Source organism: Ranitomeya variabilis, chromosome 3 (assembly GCF_051348905.1).
Source record: "Ranitomeya variabilis isolate aRanVar5 chromosome 3, aRanVar5.hap1, whole genome shotgun sequence".
NCBI lineage: Eukaryota > Metazoa > Chordata > Amphibia > Anura > Dendrobatidae > Ranitomeya > Ranitomeya variabilis.
The window spans coordinates 431,765,502-431,778,139 of record NC_135234.1 but is presented as its reverse complement, the minus strand read 5'-3'; the positions used below and the strand labels follow the sequence as shown (position 1 = coordinate 431,778,139).

The 12,638-nt window shown below is 47.1% G+C and overlaps 1 protein-coding gene across 15 annotated transcripts in view; it reads left to right on the top strand.

Moving 5' to 3' along the window:
• Positions 1-12,638, top strand: part of RFFL (ring finger and FYVE like domain containing E3 ubiquitin protein ligase) — a 150,216-nt gene that overhangs the window by 35,829 nt on the left and 101,749 nt on the right. For 4 of the 15 annotated variants that reach the window (XM_077296396.1, XM_077296399.1, XM_077296400.1 and 1 more), the window contains exon 1: positions 5,519-5,756. The exons of 1 other annotated variant lie outside the window; for it this stretch is intronic. Coding sequence is in view for 5 of the 14 variants with exons in the window: in XM_077296390.1 (XP_077152505.1) it covers positions 3,620-3,638 (19 nt within the window). In the remaining 9 variants the exon portion in view is untranslated. Of the gene's footprint in view, positions 1-3,572; positions 3,639-3,664; positions 3,835-5,518; positions 5,757-12,638 lie in introns of those variants that run through there. 10 more of the 15 variants (XM_077296394.1, XM_077296398.1, XM_077296404.1 and 7 more) reach the window with 7 other exon arrangements.

Genomic DNA, 12,638 nt, shown 5'->3' with positions numbered 1-12,638 from the left:
TGCCACAGTTGAGTTTGAATGAGCTTTGAAACAAAGTTGGTTACCCACCATTTTGGAAAGGTGCTAACAATTTTGTCTGGCCCATTTTGGGGGTTTTGTGTGAAATCATGTCCAATTTTTTTTGTGTATGTTTTTTCTGTGTTGTTCCAATACACACAAAGGAAATAAACATATTTATAACAAAACATATGCAATTGCAATAATTTTCTGGGAGAAGTACTTCATTTTCTGGAACAATTTCAAGGGTGACATCACTTTTAGCCATGACTGCAAAAGAGGGTACTTTGAGAAAATTGGATTCTGGATTCTATGGCGGGGGAAGGGGTGGGGCATCACGAGGGACAAAAGTCCTGAACCCAGACTGCAGTACCCTGTGATTCATCCTGGATGACCGATTCAACGTTTGGGATACCCCAATGTACACATACAATATCTGGGAGTGGATATCAGGATGAAATTATCACTTTCCAGAGCACAACCATTTTCTCTGGATATAGTTGGCGGACCAGTTGTCTTCTCCTGGAATGTTAAAAACAGAAAAATAATAATAATTCACAGGAGATTAGTTCTTCACCCAGTGAAGGATGTGGGAGAATTCGGTCATGGATGTTTTTTTTTTCGAGTACCACCCTGAATATGCCTGCATCTCGGTGATACTTGACTGGAAGCAAACTTGATCGCTTGGCATTCTACCTTGCTTGTGAATTAATGACAACCAGATGGCTCTGAAATGCAGTGTTTGCTTAGAATGAGAGCTTCTGTTGACTCCAACAGTCGGGGACTGTGTGCCGAGGGGAGACTCCTCCAAAAATGATAAGACAATAAAAGGAACAGATCCAGAAGAAAGGAGTGACCTGTATGGACTAGGGTACACGGGATCCACCAGAGGCAAAGCAGCCAAGGAACACCGGAACTATTAAGAAAAATAAATCACCCAGCTAGGGAAGAACAAAGATTTCCCTGGAATGCAGAAGGACCAGAAGCGCAGCCATGAACCCATCCATCGGTATGTGTCCATCGGGGAAAATAACTCACCAAACACCATTGAAGACCTGCCAAAAACAGCAGTCAATGCATGTATCAGTCTAGTCTTAAAATGGGAGGATGCTTCTGTGAGGGTAGAGATAGTTGTTGTTACCAGTTATTATCAAACTGTGGATCATACAGGAACCTCAGTAATGAAGAGATGTACTCAGTATCACAAGTTTACATGTACACTAAGGAACCTTATAGATGACATCTTCTCTGATTGGAGTCATTCCCTTTCTTTTTTTTCTCCATCTTGTTCAGACGCCATAATAATAATAATGTTTATTTTTATATAGCGCTAACATATTCCGCAGCTCTTTACAGTTTTGCACATTATCATTGCTGTCCCCATTGGGGCTCACAATCTAAATTCCCTATCAGTATGTCTTTGGAATGTGGGAGGAAACCGGAGAACCCGGAGGAAACCCACGCGAACACGGAGAGAACATACAAACTCTTTGCAGATGTTGTCCTTGGTGGGATTTGAACCCAGGACTCCAGGGCTGCAAGGCTGCAGTGCTATCCATGATGATTTTGGACATCCACAGCTCATCCCTGCAGACTTTCATCTTCTCTGGTCTTCTGCAGCATATGCCAACATGGTGTCCTTAAAAATAACAGCATGATTATAATGCTCCTAAATAATATCTGTCCTGCACTATGCCCCTGAATAATTGCCCCTCACAGTGCTCCCTAGGCAAAATGTCTCCCACACTGTCCTTCATATGGTACATGCCCCCCGTACTGTTCTCTCACGCTGTGTTCCTCCCTATACTGCTCAATCTCTATACTGTGTCCTCTCAGCCATTCCCCTGCATACTGTTCCCTTGATACTGTGCCAAGCTGCTCCCTCTCTATACTACCCCCTCCACACTACCCAATCTCTATACTAAACTGTGCCCACTCACACTTTTCTCCCCTCTATACTGCCTCCTCACACATTCCCCACTCCTTGATGTCTCGACAAACATCCACACTCCGCATACTGTCTCCTCACACATACCCCCTGTCCCCCATAATGTATCCTCACACATCCCCCCTGCCCCTATACTGTCTCCTCACACATTCCCCCTCAGGCTCATATACTGTCTCCCATACTGTTTCCTCACACATCCTCCTGCTCCCATACTGTATCATCACACTTCACCCCTTGCCCCCATACTGTATGGTCACACATCCTCCTACCCCCATACTGTATCATCACCCTTGCTCCCCATACTGTCTCCTTACACATCCCCCTTGCCCCATTCTGTCTCTTCACACATCCCCTCTGCTCTTCACACATTCCCACCTGCTCTCTATACGGTCTCCTAAAATATTACCCCTCCCCTTCCACTCGCGATACTGTTTCTTCACATATTTACCCCTACTTCAAACTGTGTCCCCTCCAAATACTGTCCCCTCACAAAAATGCCCATTACAATAAATGTTGTTTCTTCAGCTCCATTGCAGCGCTTCCCCTACTAACGTTGGTTCTTGCCGCCTATGCGGCTCTGTTGACTGATGTTAGGGCAGAGACTGCTGCATTTCTTGTGGGAAAATCGCATCGTAACCCTCATACTGGCTGTCGGCTCTCCTGACCTGAGCTTGACAGCTGCATAGAAATACCTCATATTGTCTTGCTCAGGTCAGGAGAGGTGCCGGCCAGTGCGATGCCATTCTCGCACGAGTTATACGGCAGTCTGTCTCTGCCCTTAGTAGTGCACTCAGACCTAATCACGCTGCTGACATCTCCCTGACCCAGAAGTTCCAGCGGGAAGGGCTTCAATTGTACTCACACCTGAAAGACACATGTACGACTGAATGCTGGGAGCCGACACGGTACGCGTTCTCTGGAGAACGGCTGAATCCCACTTCGGGGAGGAGCAGACGGCAGCCGCCTAGGAGGCACCTCTAAGGCTATGTGCACACGTAGAATGGTTCACTGCGGATTTTTCCGCAGCGGAGTTGATAAATCCGCAGGACAAAAACACTGCGTTTTTCCTTTGGATTCCACTGCGGTTTTACACCTGCGGTTTTCTATTATGGAGCAGGTGTAAACCGCTGCGGATTCCGCACAAAGAATTGACATGCTGCAGAATGTAACCCGCAGCGTTTCCGCACGTTTTTTTCCGCAGCATGTGCACTGTGGATTGTATTTCCCATAGGTTTACATTGTACTGTAAACGCATGGGAAACGCTGAGGAGCCGCAAGAAAAATTCACAGCGTGTGAACATAACCCAAACGTCTAATCAGGGGTCTCAATGCACCCCCATGCCCGCTGTGCCCTGGGCAACTGCCCGGGCTGCTCCCCCCAGACATGCTCCTGGCATGGTATAAAGTATCCCATATGGCTACATACCATAATAACTCCACAACAACAAGGCAGCATGTACGTAATGCTGTACGTAATACATGTACATGTGGCTCTCACAGAAGCCTCCTGGGCTATGTGCAGTCCCACCACACGGGAGCCTCACTGCGCACTCACTGCCGCCCATAGACAAACCTGTGTGTACGTCATAGAGTGAGGGAGACCTGACTGCCACAAGTCACGTGATTCCAGCTAGAAGCTGAGAAGAGGCGTGGTCGCACAGCGTAGCCCTTCCTATGAAAGGCGTGGTTACAAGTGAGCGTTCTTTTGCTATTGGTCTAGCGCCCAGTGGGGGGCGTCGCTAGGGGCCGCCCACGTTCAGCCACTGCTCGGCTCTTCCTGCTGACTTGTGGTCGGAGCATGCCGCTGCTGGGACCCGTGTGTGAGTGGTCGCGCTGCGGGCAGTGACGGGCTGCTGTGCCGGGCTGCTGTGCCCCCGGCGTCTACTCAGGTACGTGCCCGGACACCCACCTGTGCGCTCTGCCCCACTGCTGCGGGCGCTATGGGAGAAGTGAGAGCAGGAAGCGCAGTGTGGACTTCACCCTGCTCGGGGCATAGACAGCTGGGACTAGTGGCCAGCGGAGCCGAGGGGCCCGGAGCCGGCTCCTCACCCCATGGGCCCTCCAGCTCTTAGATTCATTACTTGTAACTTCTGCCAAACTGAATTTGTCTTTTTGAAAACTTGCAATGTTGTGGGAAGGAGCGCGATGGCGGTGCCATTAGAGCTGGTGCGGCTCCTCTGCTGTTCTTCCTGGGAGTGGCTGACTAAATTGTCATGTGGGTGTCCCCATACTGCCAGTGCTGTCCCTGACCCACAGCGTCGTGGCGCGCGCAGGGGATCGTGGCGCGCGCAGGGGGTCGTGGCGCACGCAGGGGGTCGTGGCGCGCGCAGGGGGTCGTGGCGCGCGCAGGGGGTCGTGGCGCGCGCAGGGGGTCGTGGCGCGCGCAGGGGGTCGTGGCGCGCGCAGGGGGTCGTGGCGCGCGCAGGGGGTCGTGGCGCACGCAGGGGGTCGTGGCGCACGCAGGGGGTCGTGGCGCGCGCAGAGTGTCGTGGCGCGCGCAGAGTGTCGTGGCGCGCGCAGAGTGTCGTGGCGCGCGCAGGGGGTCGTGGCGCGCGCAGGGGGTCGTGGCGCGCGCAGGGGGTCGTGGCGCGCGCAGGGGGTCGTGGCGCGCGCAGGGGGTCGGTGACACCCAGGGTCCTCCTGTTTGGGTTGGGTTCACACCAGCGTATTTCATGGTCCGTTAAGTGCCCGTACTGACCGTGCGTCGGCCCAACCTCGTATGCGTCAGTCTGGGCATTGCGGTCTGGATATGGACGGTGAGATCTGCGCGTGTGAACACGGCCTGATCCTGGAGGAGGAACGGCACTATGCAGATTTGTATGATCTGATGCTCCAGAATGATTATTTTAAGACACAACTGTTTCCTAAGATTAACGTGTCGGAAGAGCGAACGAGTCCTCCAAGGCGGCATTCAGATGTGCCGGACCCCATCTGTGCTTTTCGTTTTTCTCACTCTGAGTCACAGATCCTGATCACCCAAGTCAGTGAGAACCATGGGCAGCACACAGAAGACAGCAGAGTGTTGTCTGGGATTACAGGGGATAGCCGGGACTTTGTTAAAGCCTACGCACTGACAGGCAGGTAATTGCACTGTACCTACCTGCCTGTTGTGCCCCAAGTGCTCCAGCTGCCTCTGCTGACGTCATGTCCACACAGCGGTGGCTTCTTTTCGCCCCTTCTCCGTAGACGGGGCGCGACAGCTGACGTCATGTCGGTTGACAGCCAGCTCCCCCAGTTAGGCAGTGGGGCTCCAGCTGTCAATCAACGCGACGTTGGCAATCGCACTCCATCTACAGAAGAGGGCGGAAAAGAAGACGACAGATGCAGCGTAGCTGCCAGCAGGAGGGGTCGGTGCCGATGAACGGCATCAGGCACAAGAAGCAGGCAGTGTTAGTGCTTACACACTTTTATTTTTTACAAAGTCCCCAATATCCCCTTTACCATCACAATGGATAGGAGAAGCTGAGTAATGTATTTTCTAGAAGAAAGTCACTGATGGTAACAAGTGACACGCGGAGGACGCACTGAGGAGCATCAGACCACAACACTGATGACAGTTGGGCCGTTGGGTAACTGCCGTCTGAGCGAGGCCTTACAGGTCGGACTTGTGACACTGGGAGGACGTGGGTTGTCACTGTCGCCATAGTACATAGTACACAGTACGGCTGCTCTGTCATGCTGTAAAACGACGGCTCAGTTTCCATTCATTGCAGCAGACCTTTCCGACAAGTGATCTTTATCCTGCCGGTCATATACTTACACCAGGCACTAGGGACGCATTTCTAGAAGCCATGTTATGCAACCAGGTCAGGTACTGTTTCCATTGCTCTCTGATTTCAAGATCTCGTTATTGTCAGTAAATGGTGCAATTCTTTCTATCCAGAAAGTCCGACCTGATCAATAACCATTACCGTCCGAGAGACACGGAAGGATTTTCTTTTCTCAGGTGTCACCCTAGTTGCTTCAGTTTTTCAGTAGATTATCAGAACCTTTCTTTTATCCAATTACTGTAGGGTGCGTTCACTCATCCATTATTGGACAGCACCATAGAGTCTCACAGGTCCATTCACACACCCATGAAAATGACGGGTCAGAAGATGGAATCGGTGAAACTCGGGGCATGCCCCGTTCTGATCCGATAGTGAGGATAGGACATACGAGTTACTTAGCGGTCTGTGTGCTCTTTGGTAAAAAAAAAATCGGGTAGCACTCCGACACACTGATATATTACCAAGTGTGAGACTGCACACTTGGTAATATATCAGTTAATAACAAATGAAGCTAGGAATGATCTCTGAAGTACCAAGTATGTCCTCAAAGTTTCCCGAAGCTCCCTAGTCTAGTCTGCAAAAAAGATGAGAATAGGACATGCCATGAGTCTCTGGATTGGATACACGGGTCTGTTTTTAAAACTGATGTGTGTACAAATCAATGAAACTGTGTTCGCGTGCTGTTCTGACACAGGTATAGTCATCAAATAGATTTTCTGTGTCCACTCACTGACTGGATAACGAGATGTCGAGAATAGTGTACTTGTTATATTCAAGATGTCTCTGTCCGTGAACGGAAGCTGACAATAAGGGCTCGTGCACACCACGGATTGTTGGACGAGTGCTATCCATGGTTTTCATGGATACCTCTGATATTTTGTGCACACTTTCGATTTTTCTTTTCTTCCCTTGGATCGAGTGGTCCAAGGTAAAAATCAGAGACCGATTTTGATCCGAGAATCTGATGGCATTCGCCCATTCAAGTCTATGGGTCCCTGAAAAAAATGGAACCGCACTCAGATGACATCTTGAATATAACGAGTACACTATTTTCAAGATCTCTTTATCCTGTCGGTGAGTGGACACTGACTGGGAATCTGCTTGTTGACTTCTCAAGAGCTCTCTTTTAGGCTGCTCTGACACAGCCTTGACACCATCTAGGTTCTCGGACAGCACACTGACCCATAGAGCTTCATTGATCTGTGCACACATCAGCCTTAGAGACGGATCTGTGTTTCCAATCTCAGAGACTCCCAACATGTCCCATTCCCAAACGTTCTGCAGATCAGACTAGGCCACTAAAGTCTGTGGGGAATCGTGGAACTTTGAGGACATACTTTGACCTTCAGAGTTCCTTCCTAGTTTCATCTGCTTTTAACTGAGACAAAACAGAGGTGTAGAAACTTTTTTTTTTTAATACAGTATCTTGTTTTGTTAAATCGCTATATGGTCTTGGCCACCGTGCTGAAGCTCAGTTTCAGGGTGTCGGCAATCTTCTTACAGCCTAGACTATATGTAGAGCAACAATTCTATTTTGTCACATCCTCAGAGAGTCCTTGCCATGTTGAACTTCCAGTGACCAGTATGAGGGAATGTGAGAGCGATAACGCCAAATTTACCACTCCTGTTCCCCATTCACACCTGACACCTTGTAACAGTACTGAGTCACATAACACCTGGTAGGGAAAATGGCTTATTGGGCACAATTCGGCCATTTTTACTTAAGGGTGTACTCACTTTTGTGGCCAGCAGTTTAGACATTTAATGGCTTTTTGCCAAGTTATTTAGAGGACACACCAAATTTACACTATTATGCAAGTTGTACACTTGATGATGTACCTTATATCAAAGGTCATATCTTCAGTATTGTCCCATGAAAAGATGCAATAAAATGCTTAAAAAAATTTGAGGGGTGTACTCACTTTTATGATATACTGTAACTCTCCACCTCTGAGAAAAACTGATGGCACTGTGATCAGAATAATTGGACCATTTTTCTTAAATGGAGAGAAAACGGTCATGTGCATCTCCCATAAATCATAAAGTATATCAGAAAATTGCAGAACTTCACTTTCTGCTCTGGATCATACAAGGGTCCAGCACAAGGTTCTTTCCCCCTCCACCCTCTGACATAATTTAAATGTGCCACTTTATTCATATGTTCTAATATATACATATATTGTATATATGGGCATTCTCATGAGTATAAAATTTGGCGCTGCTAAAGTGGTGTTCCATAGCAACCATTCAGATTATTTCATGAGAAAGTGGTGCCCCCCATGCTCATGGGTCGTCTGGTCACTTCAAGATTGGCTCGTTTAGCCGACTTTCATCTGATGTGTATGGCCATTTTACACCCTGTGTAGAGTAGAGGATGGTCGATTTCAACCATAAGCGCTCTAGTTCTATACTGTGATGTTACTGACAAGGTCACTGTTGTGATGTGACTCGCAAAGACCTTTTTACATGGGTTAATAGGGCACAATAGTGTTAGTATGAACACTCATTCCAAATCATTGCAAACATGGCAACAATCAGCCGCTACACGCTCAGTCATCAGACAATCACGTCTTTTGTCATCGTTATCAGCATCTTCCCAGAAACAATATGACAATATACAGTCATGGCCGAAATGTTGCCACCCTTGAAATTCTTCCAGAAAATGAAATATTTCTCAAAGAAAATTATTACAATTATAAATGTTTTGTTATATAAATGATTATTTCTTTTGTGTGTATTGCAACAACAGAAAAAAGGCAAATTGTATAAAATGTCAGACAAAACCCTGTGCAAAATTGTGGGTAAGCAACTTTTTCAAGCATGTGAAAAACTTTAGTTCAAATTCACCTGTGGCGACAAAACAGCTGTGGGCAAAAAGAAAATCACACCTGAAATCAGGTAATAAGGGGATAAATTAAATCAGTCTGTGCAGTGTGTCTGTGTGTCAGGACTCTGAAATTTTTTTACCTTTTGTGCATTACTGCCCTTTTCCAAAATGGCGTCTTTGGTCTCATGTGCACTGTGTTTTCCTGCTATAAAACTACTCCCCAGCCTTCAGTCTGTGCTAGAGTATTTTGCCTTGCATCCAGCTCCTGACCTCTGATTACTCCCTGGCTATACACCTGCTCCTGTGAACCTGTGTTGGAGATCCTGCCACTCTGCTCTGAGTTCCTGCTGCATACACAAGTTTCCAGTAATCCTCCTTCATCTGCTGCTCGTGTTTGCTTCCATCTGCATTTGCTGGACATGTAAGCTGTTTCTGCTTTGCAATAACCTGAGACTATTAACCAGGCCTCCCTGGTTGAGCTAAGATATGATTTGAATTGCCTATAAGCATATCTATCTGTGTCTGGTCTAAGACAAGGATTTATTAGTGTTAAGTATCCTCAAGAATAACTGTGCTTCATAGACTTTCTGCTTGATTGCATTTTGCTCTGAAGTTTCCTATAGACTGCTGAGCTGCATTTGATATTTACACCAAGTGTTGTGGACTTGAGTTTCTCTCTGCACCTGTTTGAATCATCGTGTGATAATATAGACTTTACCACTTATAAAACTGTGTCCTGTAGTTGTCTTGTTCCACGCAAAGAGTCTCCTGAGTTATCCCCTATAATTATTACACTGTGTTAGCTACACTAAGTTTGGAGAATTGTCTGAGGACTTGAGAACCAAAATTGTAACCTTGAGATTGTTGATATTGTTCAACAAGTCCATCTCCAGAGATCTTGATGTTCCTTTGTCCACAGGTGCGCAACATAATCAAGAAGTTTACAACCCATAACACTGTAACTGATCTCCCTGGACGTGGACAGCAGAGAAAAATTGATTAAAGGTTGCAACGCAGGATAGTCTGGATGGTGGATAGGCAGCCTCAATCATTTTCCAAAGAAATTCAAGCTGTCCTGCAGGCTCAGGATGCATCAGTGTCAGCGCAAACTATTCGTCCACATTTTGAATGAAATGAAATGCTATGGCAGGAGACCCAGGAGGACCCCACTTCTGACACAGAGACATGAAAAAGCTAGACTGCAGTTTGCTAAAATGTACAGGAGTAAGCCAAAATCCTTCTGGGAAATCATCTTGTGGACAGATGAGACCAAGATGTAGCTTTTTAATAAAACGCATCATTCTGCTGTGTAGAGAAGAATAAAGGAAACCTGCAAAGAACAGAACACAGTACCTACAGTCAAAGATTGTGGAAATTCAAAGATGTTTTGGGGTTGTTTTGCTGCCTCTGGCACTGGATGCCTTGACTGTTTGCACCGCATCATGAAACCTGAAGATTACCTAAGGATTTTGGGTCACAATGTATTACCCAGTGTAAGAAAGCTGGGTTTCTGTCTTATGTCATTGGATATCCAGCAGGACAATGACCCCAAACATACATCAAGAAACACGCAGTAATGGATGGAAGCAAAGGGCTGGAGAGTTCTGAAGTGGCCAGCAATGAGGCCTGATCTAAATCTCATTTAACACCAGTGAAGGATGACACTGGAGAGATCAGGCAGACACCCCCTGTCCACATTGGGAGTGAGAGAAGGTGGCCCACAGAGCCGCTGACGGGGCTCCACGCTTGCTCACAACCCTGACAGGTGAGAGGCCCCATCCAATAGCAAAGGTGAAACAGAGCTCTGCCAGCCCAGTAGGACTGCCACGAGTTCCTCAGTAGCTATAAGCTTGGTCCATAAACGGGATATTGGCCCAGAAACTAGCCCCGGTAGCATGGGAAGTAAAAACTGAGAACATGGATGTGTGGATTGAGATAAAAGAGCAGCCCAAGGTTAAATAATATATTTAGTCGCCTTAAGCGCACTCCAGACAACACTATATATACACCAGTGTTCCCCAACTCCAGTCCTCAAGAGCCACCAACAGGTCATGTTTTCAAGATTTCCTTAGTATTGCCCAGGTGATCATTGCATCACCTTCACAGACAATAATTCCATCACCTGTGAAATACTGAGGAAATCCTGAAAACATGACCTGTTGGTGGCTCCTGATGACTGGAGTTGGGGAACACTGATATACACTATGGTTATACATATACAATGGCCAGATATGCAAATACAGGCAGTAGAACAAAAGTTTAAGCGTATGATGCAAAAGTCAGTTACCGACGTAATGTTTGGGTGTGGGGGGCAGCTATTTCCAATTTCTTCCAACATGCTGCATGGCGTGACCTACCTTGGCAGAGAACGATGTCACGTGCACTTAACCCCTTGGTTAGTCACTACCTCCCCCGCCCCCTGGGATGGTCCTAGTCTCCCTCCCACTTGCTCTGGCAGCTGAAATTCCAAAACCTATGATGGATCATAACTTCTCTGTAGAAGGTCATATGGCTGCGGTTTTGGCACCATCGGATCTGGCTGGGCCCCTGTTACCCTTGGAGACCAAACACTGCTTCACTTCCCGACTTGTACTGGCTGTTCTGCGTTTCTCCCTACTCCTGGGTGCTAGAACAGGTCGAGACCATGGTGCAAAATTCGTCCTGTTCCCGAGATCTCCAAAATGTAACCGGTAAACAGCTGGGACGTATAATAAGTCCATACCTCCTTATGAAATTGCGGCACTCCCCCATCTGGGGGAATTTTTTTTCTCAGGTAATTAGATTTGCTCTCCTCAGTAGGAATCCATCCTGCCAGGCATAGCTTGGTCCCAGCTATCGCTGGAGGTGTGAATTGAGCTCTGCCACCTACTGAGATTTTTTTTTTTTTTGTCTCAGTTTCACACTTTGTAAGAGGACTATAATATTGCACTGGATGTGATAGTTGATTGGCAAGAAATGATAGACTCCATATTCTCAAACACCTGTAGATAGAGCTTAACATTTCTTTCGGGAGAAGGCACCCTTCAAAAAGAGACATCGGGAGCAGTTTGCACATGGAGTGCTCCAATTATGAGGTGTAAGAAGTTGTTGATGGTTATAGGGAGTGATTGTTTTCAGTTACCGCATATACTCGAGTATAAGCTGACCCGAGTATAAGCCGATCCCCCCCCCCCCCCCCCCCCAATTTTGCTGCAAAAAGCTAAAAAGCTGGGAAAACTTAATGACTCGAGTATAAGCCTAGGTTGGGAAATGCAGCAGCTACTGGTAAATGTCAAAAGTAAAAACAGATACCAATAAAAGTAAAATTGAGATATCAGTAGGTTAAGTGTTTTTGAATATCCATATTGAATCAGGAGCCCCATATAATGCTCCATAAAGTTTATGTCCCCATAAGATGCTCCATATTAAAATATGCCCCGTATAGTCCTGCATAAAGGTTAATAATGGCCCCATAAGATGCTCCATAGACACATTTGCCCAATATAATGCTGCACAAATGTTGATTATGGCCCCATAAGATGCTCCATACAGACACTTGCCCCATTAGCTGCTGCTGTGATAAAAAAAAATCACATACCTCTCCATCGCTCAGGCCCCCGGCACTTTCAATATTCACCTGACTTCGTTCCGGCGCCGCTCCATCTTCAGCGTCTTCTGCACTGACGTTCAGGCAGAGGGTGCGCACTAACCACATCATCGCGCCCTCTGACCTGAGCGTTACTGCAGAAGACGCTGAAGAAGACGGAGTGGCGCCGGAAGGAGGAGCAGGTGAAAATAGCGCAGCGCTCCCCTCCCCGTATACTCACCTGCTCCTGGTGTGGTGCAGTCCCTGCTTCCCCAGCGCTGCAGCTTCCCGGCGACGCAGCTTCTTCCTGTACTGAGCGGTTACCGTTCAAAAAAGAGACATCGGGAGCAGTTTGCACATGGAGTGCTCCAATTGTGAGGTGTAAGAAGTTGTTGATGGTTATAGGAAGTGATTGTTTTCAGTTACCGCATATACTCGAGTATAAGCTGACCCGAGTAAATCAAACCCCCCTTCATCACCCCCTTAGTTAGGGAAAAATAAAAACATTTAAAAATGTATTTATTTCCATTT